The sequence below is a fragment of the Meles meles genome, chromosome 14 (assembly GCF_922984935.1).
Source record: "Meles meles chromosome 14, mMelMel3.1 paternal haplotype, whole genome shotgun sequence".
In the NCBI taxonomy this organism is placed as follows: domain Eukaryota; kingdom Metazoa; phylum Chordata; class Mammalia; order Carnivora; family Mustelidae; genus Meles; species Meles meles.
This window is the reverse complement of record NC_060079.1, coordinates 7,597,339-7,620,308: the sequence shown is the minus strand read 5'-3', so window position 1 is coordinate 7,620,308 and position 22,970 is coordinate 7,597,339. Positions and strand designations below refer to the sequence as shown.

General features: G+C 38.7%; 1 protein-coding gene across 1 annotated transcript in view; it reads right to left on the bottom strand.

Moving 5' to 3' along the window:
- LOC123925147 (phospholipid-transporting ATPase IB-like) overlaps window positions 1-22,970 on the bottom strand; it is a 596,799-nt gene that overhangs the window by 365,021 nt on the left and 208,808 nt on the right. The window contains exon 24 of the mRNA XM_045978322.1: window positions 20,600-20,664. Within this exon, the coding sequence (XP_045834278.1) occupies window positions 20,600-20,664 (65 nt within the window). The remainder of the gene's footprint in view (window positions 1-20,599; window positions 20,665-22,970) is intronic.

Here is a 22,970-nt window from a genome sequence, read left to right as displayed (position 1 = left end):
CCGGGGCGCCTGGGTGGCTCAGTGGGTTAAAGCCTCTGCCTTCACCTCAGGTCATGATCCCAGGGTCCTGGGATCAAGCCCCACATCAGGCTTTCTGCTCAGCAGGGAGCCTGCTTCCCTTCCTCGCTCTCTGCTTGCCTCTCTGCCTGCTTGTGATCTCTGTCTGTCAAATAAATAAATAAATCTTAAGGAAAAAACATTTTTTAAAAAAACCACCAAAGTCCAAAATTCGGTGAAGGTGATGAATCCAAAACAAAGAAATAAATTGAGATAATAACATAATAATAGATAATAACAGGATCAGAAAATGAGATCATTAGAAAAACTAAATAGCATAATATATATTTAGTGAATTCAGAGAATTTTTCTTTTACCATTCAAATCCTTCCTTAAAAAGAAAAGCAAAAGCAAATTAAGGAAAACAAACCAACAAAACAAAACCCTTTCATCACTTCTGATTTGATCCTGAGAAGAACCTTCCAAAAAAAAAAAAAAAAAAAAAATGATGGTCCTGGCTATTATGTTCAAGTTTAATTTGGTGGTGGCCGGGAGAGGAGAGCAGTGCATCTTAGAATATATTTATAAATCAATTGCTTATAATTTTAACAAGATATTAAAGATACTTGCTTTAGAAGATTTCTAATAGACTTGCATCTAATTTTAAAAGAGCACATCTTGGTAAGACGACTTTTGTCTTCAACTAATATCATGCCTTAGATCTATAAAGACCCTACAATTAACACTTGTTTGAGATCATTTCACCCTTTCCTAAAGTATGGGAGGGAGAAGAAGGCAGGGTAAGATAGAATTTATTACTTTTCTAGGCTTCAAAATACAGCAATTTTATATCTCAATATTCCTTCTTTCTTGTGATATCCCTTCTCCTTGCTTCTGCTCATCATCTCTCTTAGCATTGGTGCTTATCTCATTCTGACTTTTCCCATTTCTTTCTTTTCTCCTCTCAAGAAATTAAACTTACCAGTTGCCAAAAATCTGCTTAACTTTACTTACACATCTCCCACTTGGCATAAAAATTCCCTGAAGGTCTTAATTTATAAAAAATAAAGCATGGCAAAATGTGTGATTGAATTATATCCACAGGACAAAATTCAGGGCCCACTATAGATTTTAAAGACATCCAACTTTCGGGTAAATTTGCTCAAGAGTCAGTGAAATTTGTTTTTTACCATTTCTGGTTTTGACTACAACCCAATAATACTTCAAAACAAACAAGCAAAAACCAATCTCTACATCCCTAGAGGGGAACCCATTGTCACACAAGCAAGCCTATCTTCCCTCTACCACCACTGCCAATTTTCATGGTGATATCAAGACTGGACTTGGCAAATATCAAGCTAGGATGAAACCAGAATGAAGAAAAATGGGCTCACTCTAAAGTGGTAGGATGATTTTGGAACACGAACACACACACAAACACACACACACACACACACACACACATCTATGAAAATCTAAAAAGATGGGCACCTGGGTGGCTCAGTGGGTTAAGCCGCTGCCTTCGGCTCAGGTCATGATCTCAGGGTCCTGGGATCGAGTCCCGCATCGGGCTCTCTGCTCAGCGGGGAGCCTGCTTCCCTCTCTCTCTCTCTGCCTGCCTCTCTATCTACTTGTGATCTCTCTCTGTCAAATAAATAAATAAAATCTTTAAAAAAAAAGAGAAAATCTATAAAGAACATCTCTGGCTGGGAAAAACACAGAGATAAGATATATAAGATATTTTGGATCACTTACTCATTGCCATTACTCTAATACAAACTCAGAACTAGAAATGACAAATGACCTAGTGAGTTTCCTAAAGGAAAGCACATGAACCAAATACGTTTTGTCCCGTTAACTGAACTCCCAGTTAACGAGTATTTGCCGCATGCATGCAATTGAAAACAAAATCTTTTTACAATATTAGAGAAAGAAAAATTGCTTTTGGAACTTTTAAAACATAAACCTAAAATTCCAAATGTACATATGTCTTATAATACAAGAATAAAAGTGCATTATGGTAAATTTACTGTCTGTGAATTATATTTCAATAAAAAATAAGGGTGCATTTAAAAAAAAACAAGAAAACCGTACTTAAGAGGAAGGAGCAGACTGTTCAGCTCTGTAAGGTATCTCAGAAACCTCCAAGATCAAAATTTACACATATTTTCAGCCTCAGATAATACTTTAAAATAAGTATATTTAACTTTTACCAACCCAAGACAATAAGAAAACACTAAGTAGCAGAAAAGGTTGAGGAAAATTAAAATAGAGACATGAACAGACTCAATCAAAATTGGCCAATGTCATGGCTAATTTGTCCTCCTTCGTCTCCACCAAAACTTTGCCCAGTGAATAAGAAATGTGACATTTGCTTTGCTTAATTAGATGTCATATTTATTAATGCATAAAATTTATACAAATAACACCTTTCCTAATTATGAAGTAAACATCTCTTGACACATCTCAAGGTACCCTCTTGTGCCCTGGAGAACACAGATGGAAGAAGACCAGGAAAAGATAATGTCCCCAGATGCTGAGTCTAGTGGGGAAGACACTGGGACCAAGAATTCTAACAAGGAAGATGCTAAATCAGATGTCAGACGGTGATGTCAATAACCCTTCCGTTCCCAGCAGCAAGCACACTGCTTAATTCTGAACTCAACCTCCCTCAAACTAACTTATGATCATAATGACTTGTTGAGGTTTTTGCTATTAATTTTAGGTCTCTTTTCCCTCTATGTTTTCATATAACTTTACTGAAAACAGTAAAAGGTCATGATTGGTTCACTGATTTTATTTTTTCCCCTTGATTACAGGAACCAAGCAATATGCTTCACAGTGCTTATTTCTAACATTTTATTCTATTATTCTACTAAAAGTGGAAGGTTTTTAGTCTTAAGATTCCTACCAACTGTAAACTGTGTTTGAACATGCGGACTTTAAATACCTATTTCCCACTCTTCTCCACTTGTAGGCTATTGTTGTATTATATTCCAAATTGATTTCACTGCCTCCTACAGATAGTGTTGAATACATTCAATTTTAGTCTAGGTTTTATCACATATTTAACACTTTCTTGGATTTTTGTTTCTTTGCCCAACTCAGGTGTTCCACCCAGGATTATTTTCTCTATAAAATGCAACCTTTACAATTTCCTTTAGTAAGGGTCAGCTGGTGGCACACTCTCAGTTTTGTTTCTGTGTTTTGATTTTAAATCATTCTTGAAAGATTGTTCTGCTTTTTCAACTCTCAGTCGGCAGGTATTTCCTTCCAGCACTGAAAATACCATTCCACTATGTTCTAACTCCACTGTTGCTAGTGGGAAGTCACCTGTCTCTCCTAAAGAAGTAATCTCTAGGGGCCCCGGGGTGACTCAGTTGGTTATGCATCTGCCTTCAGCTCAGGTCATGATCCTAGGGTCCCGGGATAGAGTCCTCAGCAGGGAGAGTGCTTCTCCCTCCCCCCTCTGCTGCTCCCTCTGTTGGTGTACTCTCGCCCTCTCTCTGTCAAATAAATAAATAAAACCCTAAAGAAGAAGAAGAAGAAGGAGAAGAAGAAGAAGAAGAAATCTATATTTCCCCTAACACTCCCCTCTTAATTTCAAAATCTTGCTTTGTGCTTGGTGTCTGGAAATACCAGACGGTGTTTGGTAGTTTCACAACGATGTATCCTGGTGAGGTTTTCACTGATCTTCTTTAAGATTTATTGGGTTTTTCAAATCTGTGGAAAGATGTCTTTATCACTTCTAGAAAATTCCTAGCTATTATTTCCTCAGATACTTCCTCTGGCCTATTTTTTCTCTTCTTTCCTTCTAGAATTAATTAAGCACATGGCAAACTTTCTCCTTCTGTCCTTTATGCCTCAGCCTCTTCTGTATTTTCTCTCGTTCCTCCTCTCTATGCTGTATTCTAAACTGGAGTCAGAGAAGAAGGACCCACAGGCCTAATCCATCCCATGGCCTATCTCTAATATGGTTTGTAATCTAAGTTTTTTTTTACATTTTTAAGAACTTAAAAAAATGAAAATAAATAATATACAACAGAGATATACATGGCCCACAAAGCCTAAAATATTTACTATCTCGCCCTTTACAGGAAAAAACTGTTGACTTCTATTCTAGATCACTTCTTACCTATCTTTTGCTTCATTAACTATTCTAGAGTTTAATTTAATACACTATTTAACCCTTAAAATTTTTTTCATTTCCAGAAATTTGATGGTTACTATATTTCTCCAGGTATATTTAATTTTCCAGTTATTATATTTTTTATTTCCAGAAATTCTATTCAAACATTTCTCATATTTGCTATGGTATCTTGTATAGTCTACTGTTCCCTAAGGATATCTTTAGGCTTATTGTCTTTTTTCTTATAACACAGCATGGCTGTTTCATATTCTATACCTGATTATTCTATTATCTTTAATATTTGTAGCTTGTTTCTAGGATTTTTGTGCTAATTGCGTGAGGTGTCTTTTCACCTGTGTTTTATTATTTCTAAGAGTGAATTCAAAATTTTTTGCACTTAAGAGTATCCTTCTACAAAAAAACATCTGTCTTTGTAGCTGGGAGATGCATGGCCTGAGGGTCTCCAGACCATACAGGTGAGGAGAACGCAGCACCAAATCCACAGGAAGCCAGTTTATGTGTGGTTCACTTTATCCTGGGGCTGTGGCCCTCCAAGGCCCCAAACACAAAGCAACTTCATCATTCCAGCAGTCCTCATACCCCTCTGGGTTCCTGCAATCCCTTCAGTTTTTCCTGAGACTCCCTTACTGTCTTCTCTTCAATATTTTTTGAAATGTATTTTTTTTAAATATTTTATTCAACAGTTGTACTTGTTTTCAGCATGAGAGCTAGTTAGGGTAACCTCACCTACCCTTACGGGAAAACAAACCGAGTTCAAGTCTTTAATTACATCGTTGCCATTTAGAGAATTGGGAGTTCTTTCCATTTCAATGCTAAGAGGCGGTTTAAGCAAGCTCCTTCTCATCATCCAAGAACCTCATAAAAATGCATGTTGGGTTCCATCCAGGAGAATGTTATTGCACATGTTCCTGCAAGGTCTTAAGGCACCTACTACCACTAGGCATCACCTTTTTACCTAGGGAATCCTGCTGAAAAAGGAAATTTTAACTACTAACAAAACCTTAAATCCTACAACTTCTAAAGAAGGACATGATCTCCCTTTCTGAACAAATTTCATCATCATTAATGTAACTCTTCATTGCTCTAGAGCTTAAAAACAAACCAATTTCCTAATGGGATTGTTTTCAAGTATCCTAAACTAGTATACTCACAAAATAAACATAGAGCTAGCCAACATTTGCCAATCGCATGCCACCTCCCTGCCTGATACCCATTCCAGCACACTCCCTCCCTCAAGTGATAAATCTTTCCACATAGCATCAAGGTGGTCTTGGAGCAGTAACAACGTCTTGCATGAAGAATCATCTACTCCAGTGTATTTTCCCAACGTTGCCCCCCACATTCCTCAGCTCACTATTCAGAGGACAGCTCACATGATTTTGCTCATACATGTAAAATTTTATGCTCCTAACCAACACTGGGCCAGTTACCAAAGTCACCCTCAACCGTGCCTGTTCTATTTTAACAGCTGAAATTACTGAAGTCCTAGAATGTAGAGCAGTGCCACTGATGCCCGGGTACTGAGGGACAAAATCAGAAATCTATGTGAAATTAAACATAGGGGCTTAACGCCATCAGTATATTGAGTATGTTGAGAAATAGCCTTTCAAAAACTGTAAATATCTATCCACGCTCAGATGTCTTTCAGCTCCTAAAGAGGTTTTTATAGGGTCGGCCCCTAGCCACAAATTCTAACACAGCTCTCATGAACTTAACATGCTTATTTGCTAAGGACTTGCACATAACTTACAAGCCAATAATCCATTTCTATATGATTTAAGTTGATAATATAAACATGGCAACTCATAAACTAGCTAATACAAACAATGTGTCATGAGGAGTTGGTAGATTAAATGCATAAAAAAGCGCTTGGCATATTAAATTCTAAACACACATATCACATCCCCAATTGCTATCTTGCAAAAATGTAAGAAGCCCTCTCCTCTCCTTCCCTCTATGGGGTGCTCCTCTGTTGTGTGTATTTTAAGTGTAGATATTGAGACTGATGAGGGCAAGCCCAGAAGGAAGAATAAAAAAGGAAGGGTGTTTCTTAAAATATTCTCCTCAGGACTGCTCTGATCTTTCCAATTCTGCAGAAATGAAAGGAAACCATGGAAAAACATAAGTAATTCAGCAAATTTCATAATGGAATTCTAACAAAAATAAATTCAAGAAATTCCTAAGAAAACCACCATCAAACACAAAGTCAAGGTCACACCACGTAAGAATTGAGTCTGCAAGGTCAGCATCTAAGTCCTCCTCTCTGTCCCTAAGTAATTATTTTTTTGTCAGATAAACAGATTTTAGTTTTATTCTGCCAAACTTTTCAAGTCATTTCCCACACACAAAACTATTCTGTCAATTCTCAAAGGAGAGGACTGAAATAACAAAAACTATAACTCACAGATTCAGTGGAACAGAAAATCCCCAAATTTAAATAAAGATATAAAAATAATCAACCCCTAAAACTAAAATCTAGTATCTAACAAGCAGAAGACCCTCCAACTCTCCTAGACAATGATAAAGAAGCTATATACTGCCGTGGAATAAAAACTTGCCATATAATTATAATCAAAAAAATTAAACTTTAAGGAAGTGAAACTTTTTACATTCAGCTTGGCGTGATAGCTTCTGTCATTTCCACAAAAGTGCAGCGGGCAGTTTAGTCCACCTTGAATCTCTTTGTGGAGATTTATCAATTCAGTCTTGTCTTCTACTAAAACTGTAATTAAACTGAACAGTAAGCTATTTATATGTCTGCTGCGATTTCCTTCTCAAGACACACCAGACTTCAGTTTTATTCTGCAAGATCATTTTCAATTCCATATTTAATCCCTGTGTTATTGCTTCAATTACGCGTGCACCACCCTCTAGCTCAGACCCTGGCTGGATTCTCTGGCAGCAGCTGCCACGCATGTCAAAGGGCTGCTTATTATGTTCAATAGGAGCCACATGCGCCCCTCGGCTCCAGCGATTTGTACCCGGCGAGCTAATTCAATCTATCAGAGTTGGCTAATGTTTTGTTCAAGGAACAAAGGGTGATCCCTAGTATTCATGATTCAGAAACAAAAAAATGTTCCAGAAGTGAGGTGTCCTGGAAGTGGCACTTTTCTCTTGGGATCCCAAAACGGGTAACTATCTAGGGACTTGGAAAATCTGACAAGATAAGCCGTACCAGATATTACTGCTCTGAAAATCTAGATTTCATGAAGTCGTTGCTAAAGAGGAGAAAGTAGGAACAAGCTGAGGGTTGTCAAAGAGGAGCTCCCTGTGGTGGGGGGGGGAGTGGTAAGAGGGTTGGGTGAAACAGGACAGGTGATGGGGATTAAGCAGGGCACTTGTGAGGAGTACCAGGTGATGTACGGAAGTGTTGAATCACTAAACGGTACACCTGAAACGAATATAACACTGTATGTGAACTAACTGGAATTTAAGTTTTAAGAAGAATAGAAAACAAGGAAAGAATTCATGTTCATGCATTTGGGACAAAAAAGGTTGCTCTAGAACAATCTCACCCACAAAAAAAAAAAAAAAAAAAAGGAGCTGAGGAAGGCCATCAAAAAGTTAGTGGTGCCAACTGGGTTCAAGACCCTTAAGAAGAAAAGAACACTTCAAGCACGGATGTCAAGTCTTGAAACAGGTGCGAGGAGACTTCTGGTGAGTCAGGGGGAAGCAACCCGCTGCAGATTTTTCTCCCAAGTAGCCAACGAGCAGTTGGAGCGGGTCTCACTGAAAACCGACCCTGTCTTTGGTACAGAGAGCAGAGAAAATGCACGTCTTGTCCTTCCTTTTGCATGAAGGACTGAGCAGCTGTGCTGATGGGGATATGAAGCAATAAAAATTTGTACACACTCCTCTAGGAAGTGAAACTGGTGGAACCAACCTGGTGAGAAGTGAGGTAATATCGCGTAGCTCAGTTTCTGTTTCTAGGCACATACCCGATAGATTCGGACATATGTACCTAAGAGACAAGCACCTACAATGTTTCCAGCAGCACTTCTGATAATGCAAAAAATGCAAAACAATCCAAAATGTCTACCACCCAGTTTTAAATACTATACAACTAACTAGAACTAAGTTTATGAACATAAATGTTAAGAACATGAGTGAAAAAAGCAAACAGCACAAAGATACATATATTATTTCATTTACATAAATTCGAAATATCCAAAATAAGTTTATATGTAGTTTATGGATACATACGCAGGTATGGCAAAGGTATAAAAAATTCCAGAGGGTGCTTTTCTCTCAGGCAACGGGATAGAGAGAAGTAACAGCCCTTCGATTATCCATAATGTTTTGTTTTCTCTTAAAATCCACTTGGCAATCTGTCTTATCTCCTAATTACGATTCACCTGTTGATTTTCTTGCATCTTACATGTAGACAATCATATTATGATATTATTAATGAAAGTTATCTAGTTTAATCCTTATACCTTTTAACTTTTGTTTCTTTATCTTGTCACATTGGAGCTAGCACCTTTAGTATAATGTTCAAAAGCACTGCTGGCAGGGAACAGGTCTTTTTTTTTTTTTTAATAACTTTTTATTATGTTAGTCACCATACAGTACATCATTTTTGATGTAGTGTTCCATGATTCATTGTTTGCATATAACACCCAGTGCTCCAAGCAATACACATGCCTTCCTTTATATCCATAACCAGGCTCACTCATCCCCCCACTCTCCTTCCCTCTAAAACCCTCGGTTTGATTCCCAGAGTCCATAGTCTCTCATGGCTCATCTCCCCCTCTGACTTTCCCCCCTTCATTTTTCCCTTCCTTCTCTTAATGTCCTTCATGCTACTCCTTATATTCCACAAATAAGTGAAATCATATGATAATTGTCTTTCTCTGTTTGACTTATTTCGCTCAGCAGAATCTCCTCCAGTCCCTCCATGTTGATGCAAATGTTGGGTACTCATCCTTTCTGATGGCTGAGTAATATTCTATCGTATATATGGACCACATTTTCTTTATCCAGGGCATCTGGATAAAGCTGAAGGGCATCTTAGCTCCTTCTACAGTTTGGCTATTGTTGACATTGTTGCAATGAACACTGGGGTACAGATGGCCCTTCTTTTCACTACATCTGTATCTTTGGGGTAAATATCCGGGAGTGCAATTGCCAGGTCATAGAGTAGCTCTATTTTTAACTTTTTGAGGAACCTCCACACTGTTCTCCAAAGTGGCTGTACCAATTTGCATTCCCACCAACAATGTAAGAGGGTTCCCCTTTCTCCACATCCTCTCCAACATTTGTTGTTTCTTTGTCAATTTTTGCCATTCTAATTGTTGTACAGTGGTATCTCAATGTGGTTTTGATTTGAGTTTCCCTGATGGCTAATGATGAACATTTTTTCATGTGTCTGTTAGCCATTAGTATGTCTTCTTTGGAGAAGTGTCTGTTCTTGTCTTCTGCCCATTTTTGAATTATTTGTTTTTTGTGTGTTGAGTTTGAGAAGCTCTTTATAGATCTTGGATACCTGCCCTTTATCTGTAACGTCATTTGCAAATATCTTCTCCCATTCTGTGGGTTGTCTCTTTGTTTTGTTGACTGTTTCCTTTGCTGTGCAGTAGCTTTTTGTCTTGATGAAGTCCCAAAAGTTCATTTTCGCTTTTGTTTCCCTTGCCTTTGGAGACGTGGGCAAAGAAGAAGTCAAACTCTCTCTCTTTGTAGATTACATGATATTTTATGTGGAAAACCCAAAAGGCTCCACCCCAAATTACTAGAACTCATACAGCAATTCAGTAATGTGGCAGGATAAAAAAAAAAATCAATGCACAGAAATCAGTGGTTTTCCTATAAAATAACAATGTAACTGTAGAAAAAGAAATTAGGGAATTGATTCCATTTACAATAGCACCAAAAACCTTAAGATGCCTTAGAATAAACCTAACCAAAGAGGTAAAGAATCTACACTCTAGAAACTACAGAATACTTGCGAAGGAAATTGAAGACATAAAAAGATGGAAAAACATTCCATGCTCATGGATCAGAAGAATAAACATTGTTAAAATGTCTATGCTGCCCAGAGCAAGCTGTATTTTCAAAGTCATCCCAATCAAAATACCAATGGCATTTTTCAAAGTGCTAGAACAAACAATCCTAAAATTTGTATGGAAACAGAAAAGACCCCAAATCACCAAGGAAATGGAAACTAAAAACAAAGCGGGGGACATCATGTTGCCCAATTTCAAGCTATATTACAAAGCTGTGATCACCAATACGGCATGGTACTGGCACAAAAACAGACACATAGATCAATGGAACAGAACAGAGAGCCCAGATATGGACCCTCAACTCTATGGTCAACTTATCTTTGACAAAGCAGAATGTCTAAGGGAAAAAAAGATAGTCTCTTCAATAATGGTGCTGGGGAAATTGGACAGCTATATACAAAAGAAGGAAACTCAACCATTCTCTTAGACAATACACAAACAAACTCTAAATGGATTAAAGACCTCAACGTGAGGCGGGAAGCTATCAAAATCCTAGAGGAGAATAGTAACCTCTTTGACATGGACCACAGCAACTTCTTATCTTTATTTTAAAAGGAATATTCTATCACCTCACCGTTAAGTAGGATGTCTAACATAGGTTTTGGTAAATGCACCTTATCAAGTTAAGAAAGCCTACTCTTATTCCAGGATGAGAAGTTTGTTGCTATTGTTGCTTACTGATAAATGTTCATTAAAAGGATTGTTTTGGGCATCTAATTAGATGATTGCATGTTTTTTTTTCTTTTATCTATTAATGAGATGAAGTACATGATCCAATTTTTTTTAATAAAGAAAATACATGTTTACATTCCTGGAATTAAACCTAACTAGATCATAATGTATGGGAGTTTTTTGCTTTGTTTTGTTTTGTTTGCATTCCTGCATTTGGCTTGCTATGCTTTAATTAAAGAATTTTACCCCTAGTTAGAGGAGTCATTTCTCTAATTAATGTGTCAGAACTTAGGTTATTGGCTTAGGACTTTTCAGGAAGACAAGTCACCTGGTAACTGATTATGCTGAAATTAAAAATCAATTCATTTTAATGAACTTTTATTAAACACATACTACATGTACAATGCTATGTTGCAAGTTGGGGAGGCAAATAAAAGTGAATCAGATAAAAATTCCTATCTTTAAAGAGAAAAAAAAAAAGATTTTTATCTTTCAGTTCACAGCTAAGACTGGCCCATAATTTTTCTTTACCATTTTGTCTCTACTGGTTTTGAGTCAAAGGTTAGTTACATTAGCATCAAACTACATTGAAAACTATCGACTTATTTTCTGGAAGATCTTTGTATAAAATTGCAACTGCTTGTTCTTTTAATGCTTGATAAAACTAGACTATCAACATCACAAGAGTGTCTTATGTTCTCTTTGTAGGGAAGACTCTAAGTAGCGATACCACTTCTTTAATAGTTGTGGGGTGATTCAGGTCTTCCATTTCCTCGAGTCTGATTCTAATAGTTTTGCATTTTCCCTGCTGTCATTTATAACTATGTCTGTAATAATAAAAATCAAGCCTTTTAAAAGCACTCAAATATTTGTTGGTTTAATATAAATTTGGAAATTAAACATGCATTTCTCTATTTTCTAAGTATTCTCTTTCATGTAAGTTTTAATTTTATAACAATCAAGAGGAAAACCCCCTATTTTTAAAAGCAGCACTTCTAGAATAAATGAAACAAGAGGGGATTGGGAGGGAGACAAACCATAAGTGACTCTTAATTTCACAAAACAAACAGGGTTGCTGGGGGGAGGGGGGGTAGGGGGAAGGGATGGGGTTATGGACATTGGGGAGGGTATGTGCTATGGTGAGTGCTGTGAAGTGTGTAAACCTGGTGATTCACAGGCCTGTACCCCTGGGGATAAAAATACATTATATGTTTATAAAAAAATAAGAAATAAATAAAAATTAAAATTAAAAAAAGCAGCACTTCTAAATCTGTGTTCCTTGTCATAAAAGTTACTCACCAAAAAAGAAATTCAGTGGTCAAATAAGTTTGGTTAATGAAGAATTCTATATCTAATTCTTAAGATTTACAGTATAATAAATTTATTAAAGATTGCATAAACTTACAGTAGAGAAACCTTTTATTTATAACTCCATATCTCCCCAAAATAGCCCTAGATCCCATTTCTCCCATAATGCTTAACATTTTAAAACATGTTTTAGAAAATGCAACACTAGTCAACTACAGATGGAACACATACGTTGCATTGTGAATAAAAGAACCAAAAATACAAATATCACATATAAATATATATACAGATCTATAATATTTAGATAGAGATATACAAATATATAGGTACACAGATATGTAGATATGAATAGATCTACAAATATACATAAACACAGAGATATAGGTATATACCTCTACAGAAAAATATGTTAATATAAATGTGTGTATATATATATGTATATATATATGTGTGTGTGTGTGTACAGATATAAAATATATGCTTCTACTTGCCTCAGAAAAGAAGTTCTTAGATTATTAACCAAATTTTTAATTGTTAACTCTTTGAGTAGTTGGATTCCAATCAATTTTACTTTTTTGTCATTTATATCTATTTTTTGCACTGAATGCATTGATTCTAGAAAGGGAGTAAGTGAGGTTTAAAACTATTAGATTGCCATAAAATCTAAATTATCCTCGGAACAAAGGGTGATAGTTACAATCCCACTAACCAAGTGAACTTCATCAAGTGTGTCTTAGACACATTTTGGAAGTCATTCCAAACAAAACACGCTCGGGTCTACCTAAGTTACCTCCTAACAGTGCTTAGAAACCCAATACAGGATTCTGATACAGAATCAACTTCGTTGATGAAGGAATTTGACCGACCTAAGCCTCCAATGTAATTTTCCCCCTATGATACCCCAGCTGCATTGTCACAGCAAAGAAGGTTGTTATCTCGGGCTAAGAACTGTGGCCATTAAGCGTATATACCTCTATGACACAACATGCAATTACCAATTATCTTCACATAGGCAGTCGGCAATGCTAAGAGTCATTAAGCTCCTTGACACGTTATGCCTTCTTGTTCTCTACGCTGTTGATGCTTTCAAGGATACCCTTAGCACTAGAGGTGGACAAAGCCTCCTAATTCACCACCACCCCCCACCTCCAGCCAAGGCTGGATTCCACAGACATGGATGATCATAAATAAACCCATTCAATGAGAATGATTTTTGACATAGCTACAGTAGAACAAAAAAGTATTACCAGCTCTATTCTGTGAAAGAGTAGGTTTAAAGTTCTCACTGATTCTATTAAGACCATTTGTGACAAATACCCACCACCTTCACTTAAACACAAAGAATTAAGAGAATATTCTTCTTATTGACAGTTCATTTTTAAAAATCACAGTTTATGGTACATTAATTGAAGAATAAATTACCCATTAACTTGCTTATCAGAATAAGGAAAGAGGTCACACACTCACCCATCAAGTCTCCTGGTTTAAAATGATACTCTGACTACTCCCAAGAATCTCTCTCCTTCTAGAGCTGCTCCCTGAATCCCAGACTTGTATGTTCAATTGCCTGGCAATATCTCACCACCACTCCAACCCTAACAGACCCCAAAAATACCTCCGATTCCACCAACCATACAAGCTCCTCCTACAGTCTTCATCTCAGAAATGGCAACTCAATCTTTCTCGTTGCTCAGATCTAAACCCTTGCAGTCCTATTCTTATACCCCACATCAATATACTAGCAAATCCCATCAGTTTTACTGTGAAAATACTCTACACCCAGAATCTCACCACCTCCCATCACCAACCTGGCCAACACTCAGATCCAACATTTCCCATCGCCTCCGACCCAGCTTAGCAAAACAGCCTGCTAACTGGATAATCTGCTTCTGCTCTCACCTCCCTTTAGGTGTTCATGCACCCCAGCAGCCAGATACTGTAAAAGAGGAAATAAATCACATCATGACTCTGCTGCTCAGACTCCACCAATGAGGCCCCATTTCACTCAGAATAAAAGCCAAGTCATGACAACAACCCACACAACTACAAGGTGAAGTTCATGCTATTTCTCTGACTCCCTCAGACACTCCACTGCAGCTGTTGGAGGCTCAGCAGAGTAGGAAGTGCCTTGGGACTTGGCACTTTGTGAACCACCTTCCTGGGACACTAGTCTCCCAGATACAGAATGATGATGAGACGCCGGCACAACAGGTGTACACTAAGACGAGCCCAGGCAAAGGGAGATGTGCAGTCCCCTGTCCAGACAGCACGCTGGCTCCTACCCTCCACGCCCAAATACCATCCTATCAGAGAGAATTTCTCCAACCAACCTATACAACACAGTAACCTCTGTTCTTTCTGCTTTTCATGTCCCCTTCATCCTGCTTTATAATCCCTAATAACACTTAGCAGTCTCTCTGCCCTTTAAATGTGAAGTGCCTTCAAAGGATTAAAATAATAATTAATTGAACATGCCTAAATTGAACATGGAAAAATCTTGCTCAAGCAACATTTCTAGTATACCATAAAAAGATGTCAAAGACCAAATGTAGTTATAAGGTGATCTTAAGAGTAGGTAAGTATTATCAGGATGGCAGGGAAAAAAGGGGGAGAGGATTTTGTTTTTTGGGGTTTTTTTGGTTTTTGTGGGGTTTTTTGTTTTATTTTGTTTTTTACTGTCTTAACACCAGCCTTAAAAGAGTTTCACTACCTCTATGAATTGGTAGGAAGTTTAAAAGCAAAAACTCACACTAAGGGTCAGCTACTCACAGAGAAGCACTCAACACACTGAGCTTTTGTTACTGGAGAGGCTGTCTCATCCACGACTTAAGAGATGCAACCCACACTTCCTGCATCACAAGCATTTCTAAACATATCTTCCTCAAGTGTTTTCTCCATACCAAAAAAACCCATCACTATATCACACATTAAAACATCACCTCCGTCTTCTTTTTTATTTATTATTAAATATAGTTGACATACAATGCTGTGTTAGCTTCAGGTGCACAACACCGACTCCCAATTCTCTGCATTGCTCACAGCTTACTGTGCTAAGTGTAGTCACCATCTGTCGCCAAACAACATTATTACAATGTTAACTATATCCCCTATGCTATTTCTGACTTTTCATCTCGGTGACTTATTTACAGATGGCCAACAGACACATGAAAATGTGCTCAACATCACTCATCATCAGAGAAATGCAAATCAAAATCACAATGAGGTATCATCTCATACCTGTCAGAATAGCTAGTATCGAAAAGAGGTGTTCGTAAGGATGTAGGGAAAAGAGAACCCTTGTGCACCACTGGTGGGGATGAAATTGGTACAACCACTGTAGAAAACAGCATGGAGGTTCCTCAAAAAAGTAAAACCGAAACACCACATGACCAGTAATTCCACAACTAGTTATTTACCCAAAGAAAACAAAAACACTAACTCAGGGATGCATGCATCTCTACGTTTACTGTAGCATTATTAATAAGGGCCAAGATACGGTAGCAGTCAGGTGTCTGTCCATCAACAGATAAATGGATGAAGAAAATGTGGTTCATACACACACACACCCCCAAAATATTACTCAGCCAATTAAAAAGAATGTAATCTCCCCTTCATCTGGAAGCAACAAACGACAGTACAGCTGTGGGTATGAATATGGGTATGCGCTTCCATATTGTAAAAGTCCTTCAGGTAACTTACTAGGGAGCCACCTGTCACTAGAGAAAAGACCAAATTAGAAATTGGGCTTTTGTAAAAGAAAAGTAGAAAACAGTAAATGACTTACTAGAAGAATTCACTGTGAGTCAAAGACTTCTCTAAGCTCAAGCGTCAGCATCTGAACGTGGCCAGGCATTCCAGAAACTAGTTCCTTAACCACTATGTTCTCATTCATCACCATTAAGGCTAACAACTGTTCAGTGCTTTGCCATGAGAACAACAGAAACAAACTTCTGTGTGGTACACAAAATGTTTATGGCGACTCTACGTGTCATTTCAAAGTAAAGGATCTATTGTATGTTAAAATCAACCACATCAGTGAGATCCTATAACACCCTGTGTACTCCTGTATGAATTCGGCAGTACGAGATACCGTTTGCTGATGGATTCTATCTATTTCCAACCTCTTCTATGTTCTTCTCTATATATGGCAAGGCCAGCAAAGCTAAAACAGCATTTCCCAGACTCCCTTATTAACAGGATTCAGGGTGGATTCTTTCAACGAGACACATTTGTGTAAGATTTGGAAGAAGAAAGAAGAGAGCGATTCCTTTTCATCGGGGGAAGTATTCCAAATTCTACCACCTCGTCCCAGCTTCATAGGTGTAGGAAGCTGGAAGCTAGAAGCTGAGCAGTGACTTCCTCAAGCCTCCTGGGATAGCAACAACAGTGTCCTGACCTTGACAGTAAACATGGATGCATAAACATAAACACATATGCATAAGCATTGACATAAACACAGGATGCATGAAATGGAAACCCACCTAGGACATGCAGACGTCAGCTCCTTCAGCTTTTCCAGTAATTTTGCAAGCATCTAATTTACTGTTTTAACTTTCTTTATACTTGAACTCAGTTTCTGTATCAGTAACTTAGTCAACAACTCCCAGCCTCAAGGCTACCCTGCTACATGTAGTTTGGAATCCTGGAACTGCTACATGTAGTTTGGAATCCTGGAACAGGAACTCTACGAACCATACTCGGATTTGCCAAAGGGCTCCATGCAAGGCTCGGCCAGTAGGTGGTGCAAGAGGAGAGGAGAGAGACTGCAAATCTGGCCATGAGCTTGCTCCTTCCTGCCTGTCTCCTGTGGGTTTCCGGTCAGCTTGCAATTCCCTTGAGAGTCACTTCTCCACCCTGGCAAGCACAGCTCCTTCCAACAGCAGAAGACGAATCCAGGTTTCAGATTTCGCCAACACTTGGAAAACTATCTTCATTGTCTTCTACCCCAAAGGCAGAGACACTAGACCAGCCAGGCATCTCCCCCTCTTGAGAGATCCGAGGATCAGCTCTGAGAGCCCCTCTCTGAAGTTTAAAAGTATTAATAACTCCAATCTTTTCCCCTGTGTTCCCTCAGGCCTGGGAGGGGTCGCTGCTTCCCTCAGTTTCCACAAGGTACCTTAGGACAGGCGAACAATTCCAGAAAGGACAAGATAGTAAATACTCTAGGATTTAGGTGCCAAAAGTCTCTAATGTGGTCTCTAACTCATCGACTCTATCACTGCAATACGAAAGCAGCCATGGGCAATGTGGAAATGAAGGGGGGTGGGGGCTCTCAAGAAAATTTCATTTGCAAAAAGTGCCGACTCCAACTTTTCCTAAGGGTTGTTACTTGTCCTAGAATTCTCTTTTTACACTTTTTGTTATCTAACAACTCCACACTTAATTCACAATTTTATTAAAATCACTCTGCTCAACTAACATGTGGGGTATTTATCTTCTGATCAGACCTGGCTGTCACAATTTCCTGCACTGAATCCTGACTATTCCTGTATTAGGTATCAGAAGCAGTTCTAAGAAACAGTCCAAAGATGGGAATCTGGGATTAATTATTTCACTTGTTTGGGTTTCAAGGCAGTGATGATGATCTTATCACCAGTGGGGGGGGGGGGGGATGCTAGCTGTCCATGACAAGCAGTACCAAAACATTATTTAAATTATCATCTATGGTATTCTTTCTTTGATTTTCCAGCCATCCTCTTGATTCTTCCCTGGAACCAAGAGGTCATATCAACACTCTACTCTTTTCTTTTTCTCCTGAACCAGCTGTTTCCCTAGAGTTCTCAAAATCAGGGACAACTGGCCAAGCTCTAGGAGCAGGAAAGAAAAATCCAAGTGGTGCAGACCTGTAAACTTGATTAGTATTTCTCAAAGATGACCCTACAGAGGCAGAAGTACATCAATCAAATTCTCCTTCTAGGCATCAAAAAGTAACAGACACCAGACTTGTAAACAACTAGAAAATTGGAAACAAAAATATGAAACACTGGACAATAGGCAAGTCAGCACTAGGATCCTTTTAAGAGGTGAAGTGAATGAATGGGATGAGCTTCCACTTACATGTGGCATGAAGTAAGGGAAGCTAGACCCAATGCTTTTAATTCTGGGGCCATGTCCTTTGTTCCTCTCTTGTCTGCTTCAACCTCAGAGCTCTGCAACCTGAAAAGCTCAACTGGGGAGCTCCACAGGGATCTACTATAGTCCTGATTTATTTCCCCCTAGGACTCTGCTTTTATTCCACACCTACCAAATGAAATATTTTGAGAATAGGAATGCCTTCAACCCAACTAAAGAATAAGGGGGAAGAAGGTGAAAGGGGTGGGGGAAGGGAAAGAGGAGAAAGAACTCTAGTCAGAAATATGGAACGTCCCTTGCAGTATGGATCAAAAAAAGTCCACTATGTTTGTATCTTTAGGGTAAATACCCAGTAGTGCAATTGCTGGGTCATAGGGTAGTTCTATTTTCAACATTTTGAGGAACCTCCATGCTGTTTTCCAGAGTGGTTGGACCAGCTTGCATTCCCACCAACAGTGGAGGAGGGTTCCCCTTTCTCCACATCCTCTTTACCCTAAAGATACAAACATAGTGATCCGAAGGGGCACGTGTACCCGAATGTTTATAGCAGCAATGTCTACAATAGCCAGACTATGGAAAGAACCTAGATGTCCATCAACAGATGAATGGATAAAGAAGATGTGGTATATATACACAATGGAATACTATGCAGCCATCAAAAGAAATGAAATCTTGCCATTTGCGACGACGTGGATGGAACTAGAGCGTATCATGCTTAGTGAAATAAGTCAATCGGAGAAAGACAACTATCATATGACCCTGATATGAGGACATGGAGAAGCAACATGGGGGGTAGGGGGATAGGAGAAGAATAAATGAAACAAGATGGGATTGGGAGGGAGACAAACCATAAATGACTCTTAATCTCACAAAACAAACTGGGGGTTGCTGGGGGGAGGTGGGATTGGGAGAGGGGGAGCGGGCTATGGACATTGGGGAGGGGAGGCGAACCATAAGAGACTATGGACTCTGAAAAACAACCTGAGGGTTTTGAAGGGTCAGGGGTGGGAGGTTGGGGGAACAGGTGGTGGGTAATGGGGAGGGCACGTTTTGCATGGAGCACTGGGTGTTGTGCAAAAAGAATGAATACTGTTACGCTGAAAAAATAAATAAAATGGAAAAAAAAAAAAAAGAAACAGCTGAACTACTAAAAAAAAAAAAAAAAAAAAAAAAGTCCATAGAAATTGCACCTCCGTTCAGCAAATACTGAGTACATGAAAATCATTGCACTAAAAGAGGCTGTTCAACACTGGTTAGGAAGAAGAATTCTTAAAAGGTTGCCAAGGGAAGCCAGGCACACTCTGTGAGACTTGTTTGGCTTCACAAATCATGCCATGATCTAGGTGAACCAAAAGTCCCAGCTTGTACTTATGGCTTTAGACTGCTGTGCAGAGTCAAAGCCATCTCCCAATTCCAGAGAACACCTGGAATAAAGGGAAAATATAGCCTCACTTCTGAGGTATCACCACAGAAGAGGCTTAGTTTAAGGCTGTCGATACCTTGGGTCTGGAAGATCATCAGCAAACCAGGGAGACTCTGGCACAGACATTCTGGGTATGCTCACAGGCTGTGAGTGCATCCAAGGGGGATGCTCCCAAACCTCGGATCAGCATCTTGCAATGGTGCCCTGACTCCTGCCTTGGGAGTCCTGAAGAGGTGGAGTATGTGCAGGCCTTCTCAAGAGGATTCGGGGCCTTCCTGATCAGCAAGTACAGATGTCTCTGGACCATATCTCACCCCTTTTACTAACGCTGGCATCTGCTCCTACAAGGAGCTTTAAATATACTGCGTGAAGGGTAGCCTTGGGTTCTGAGCAGTAACAAGTCATTGTTACAAGTCCTGACGAATGGAATCTCATTGCTCAGCTGACAGCTTCCCATTAAAGACTTCCCAGGTCTCTGGTTAACCTCACATCAGTTTGCAACCCTGGTCTCCTCAGAGGCTTTAGGCCATTGGATGTGTGGGCACAGGTCTATAAAATGATCAGAGAGCCATGCTGTTCAATCCTCCATGAGTCTATTCCTGTATAAATTCAAACAATTCCTGACACCTGAATATTATCTTTATGTTAAAGTTTGTGCTAGAAAGAAAAATCCTCCTAGTCTCCTTATTAATCTACTCTGGAGTGAACCATCACCACTTAGCAAATCAGAATGGTCCCATTAACATTTTAAATGCGCAATTCTAGATAAAAAAAGGAAAGTATCATGAAGTTCCAAATTTACTACTTTGGTGTTTAAAGATAGAAATTTATGACATCTGTTCATAAATAAGAAAATATACAGGACAGTTTTAGAATTGTTTTTTAGTTAAAAACCCCCTCATTATCGGTTATAGTAAAAATAAATAAAGAGTTTAATACCATAATAACAAATACAACTTTTGAAAAATGACTTACATCCAAAGAATCTTCCTTCAACAGGATAAGGGCCATATTCTGTGATACCAACCGGCAGGAATAACCTAGAGCGGAGGAAAGAGCAACACAAGTGAGTTTGCCATCCCTTCCATGCTTTCCAGTAGCTATTTAAATTCAGTCTCCCTTCTTATGCCTTCCGTATTATCTTTTTAAGCCTACTGGGAAAGACAGAGGAATTGGACAAGCGTGCGGAGGCAGGAAAAGTAGGTTCTAATTTAAGCAGATTTTGATTCTTGCAGACAGCCTGAATAGACTGGTTGGGAAGGTCTTCAAACCTAATGGCTAAATACTGGTCAGTTTTCCATGGGTTTTTCTTCATGCTTGTAGAACACCAGGAAAAGCCTTGGATTAGCTTTTAAAAATAGCTAACACTTGGGACGCCTGAGTGGCTCAGTTGGTTAAGCGGCTGCCTTCGGTTCAGGTCATGATCCCAGCGTCCTGGGATCGAGTCCCACATTGGGCTCCGTGCTCGGCGGGGAGCCTGCTTCTCTCTCTGTCTCTGCCTGCCACTCTGTCTGCCTGTGCTTACTCTCACTCTCTCTCTCTGATAAATAAATAAAATCTTTAAAAAAAAAATAGCTAACACCCCATGGAATCTGATGGTGTTTCCAAATCGGCGTAAATGAGCCTACTCTACTAGCAAAATCCCTCATTTCTTTGTTTAAAAAGTGGGTAATTTTCACAACAGATTTCAAAGGAGTACCATCATATGTCAAGGGAATCACTTTTCCTATCCAAGTTCAAAGCAATCCCCATTTCAAGAATTAAACCTGAGTTAAAAAAAAAAAAAAGTTTGTTTAAAACAAAAGTATGTCTTCCAAAACTGACTCTTATCAATAATTTCCATCTCATTTTAAAATAGTTATCACTACAGGCTAAGCAAGATACTCCTCTACCCTTCTTCCCAGAAGGTGAACATGTTTTCTCTGAACCACTTTCCTACTCAGGCTTTGGAGTCCACACCAAAACATATGGAGACACTCAGTGACACCACAGACCAGGAGGAGAGCCCAGCCTCCGCTCCCCTCAAATCCACACACTCTGAGGAAGATCAGCTCCAGCAAATCCTAAGACCCTGAAGGTCCATGAGGACTCTACTTTTTCCTTTCAAGGAAAGGAAAGGTTCCTTTCAAGCTACCCTCCACCATCTCAGTGCCCCCTGAGAGAGCTGGCCCTTTTCACCAATCTGTAATCTCAATTTATCTTATTGAGAAAAGGTAAGAAAAGAATCCTCCCACCTAGAAAATTGTTTCTTTGTCCTCAGCATCTGAAGATAAAGGATTAGTGATAACAGAAACATGAAACAAATCATCAGCTGGGGAATTACAACCTTCAAACAAGTACCTGGGTAAGTCTCAAGGAAGGGGCTTAACCAATGCTGTTCCTAAAGCAAGGAGGAGGCTGGATTCTCCTCCACAGAAGGCTAAAATATCCACTAGAGATGCTATATTTAAGTGGACAAGGAGACGGGCATTTAACTAATGGGCAAGTCTCACAACTACTCCATTTATGTGACAATTCTACTCAGCAGGGATTCCCAACCCCCACCCCATAGGTCCTCCTCCAACCCCATGCTAAGGAAACCCTATTAAAAGGCACCAAATACATTTCAAAACACACAAAAGTTAAGACTAAGAAAAACCTTGTTTTCTTGTTGTTGTTTAGGAAGGAGACAATAAATATTTGTTTATTTTGGAATGTACAAATTATATCCTTCACTAACAACTGTCATTTCAGAACATTTTGTAGATCACCTCAGAACACAAGTCTTGAAGCACAAACTTATGTTTTAATCCAAATATTTTTAAAAGCAATACCATAAAGATACAGTCCAGTCCGTTAACAATAGTTACCTCAATGGAATGAGATTTTTTGCTTGCTAAAACAACTATGTAGTATTTTAGAAACTAGAACAAACTGAATAATTTAAAATCATAATACCACACGGGCAAATACCTGTTTAACCTTTAAGACCAAGAAACAAAAAACAAAAAAAAAAAAAAAAAACAAAAAAAAAGGAGGAAACACAAAACAATTTTCTATAAATTTTCAAACTTGTTCAAGTTCATACTTTAACAATAGTGATGAGTAAAACTGGGACTTTCCCAGAAAGCCATTCAAAGTTCTGCCTGATTAGATTGACAAAATTAGTCTTTGTTTCCCATTAAAATTTTATAAGTGTATTCTTCTTTCCTTTAAATTCTTAGATCGGGTCCAGAAGAGAGGTCTACACTTTATTTTCATTTACAAAAGGGGATGTTGCAACTGTAATTATTTCCCACTATGGGAGGCTTGCTCTTTCTTTATATCCCCAGAGACCTCCAGCAACTTCATGCAACATAGACTGTTA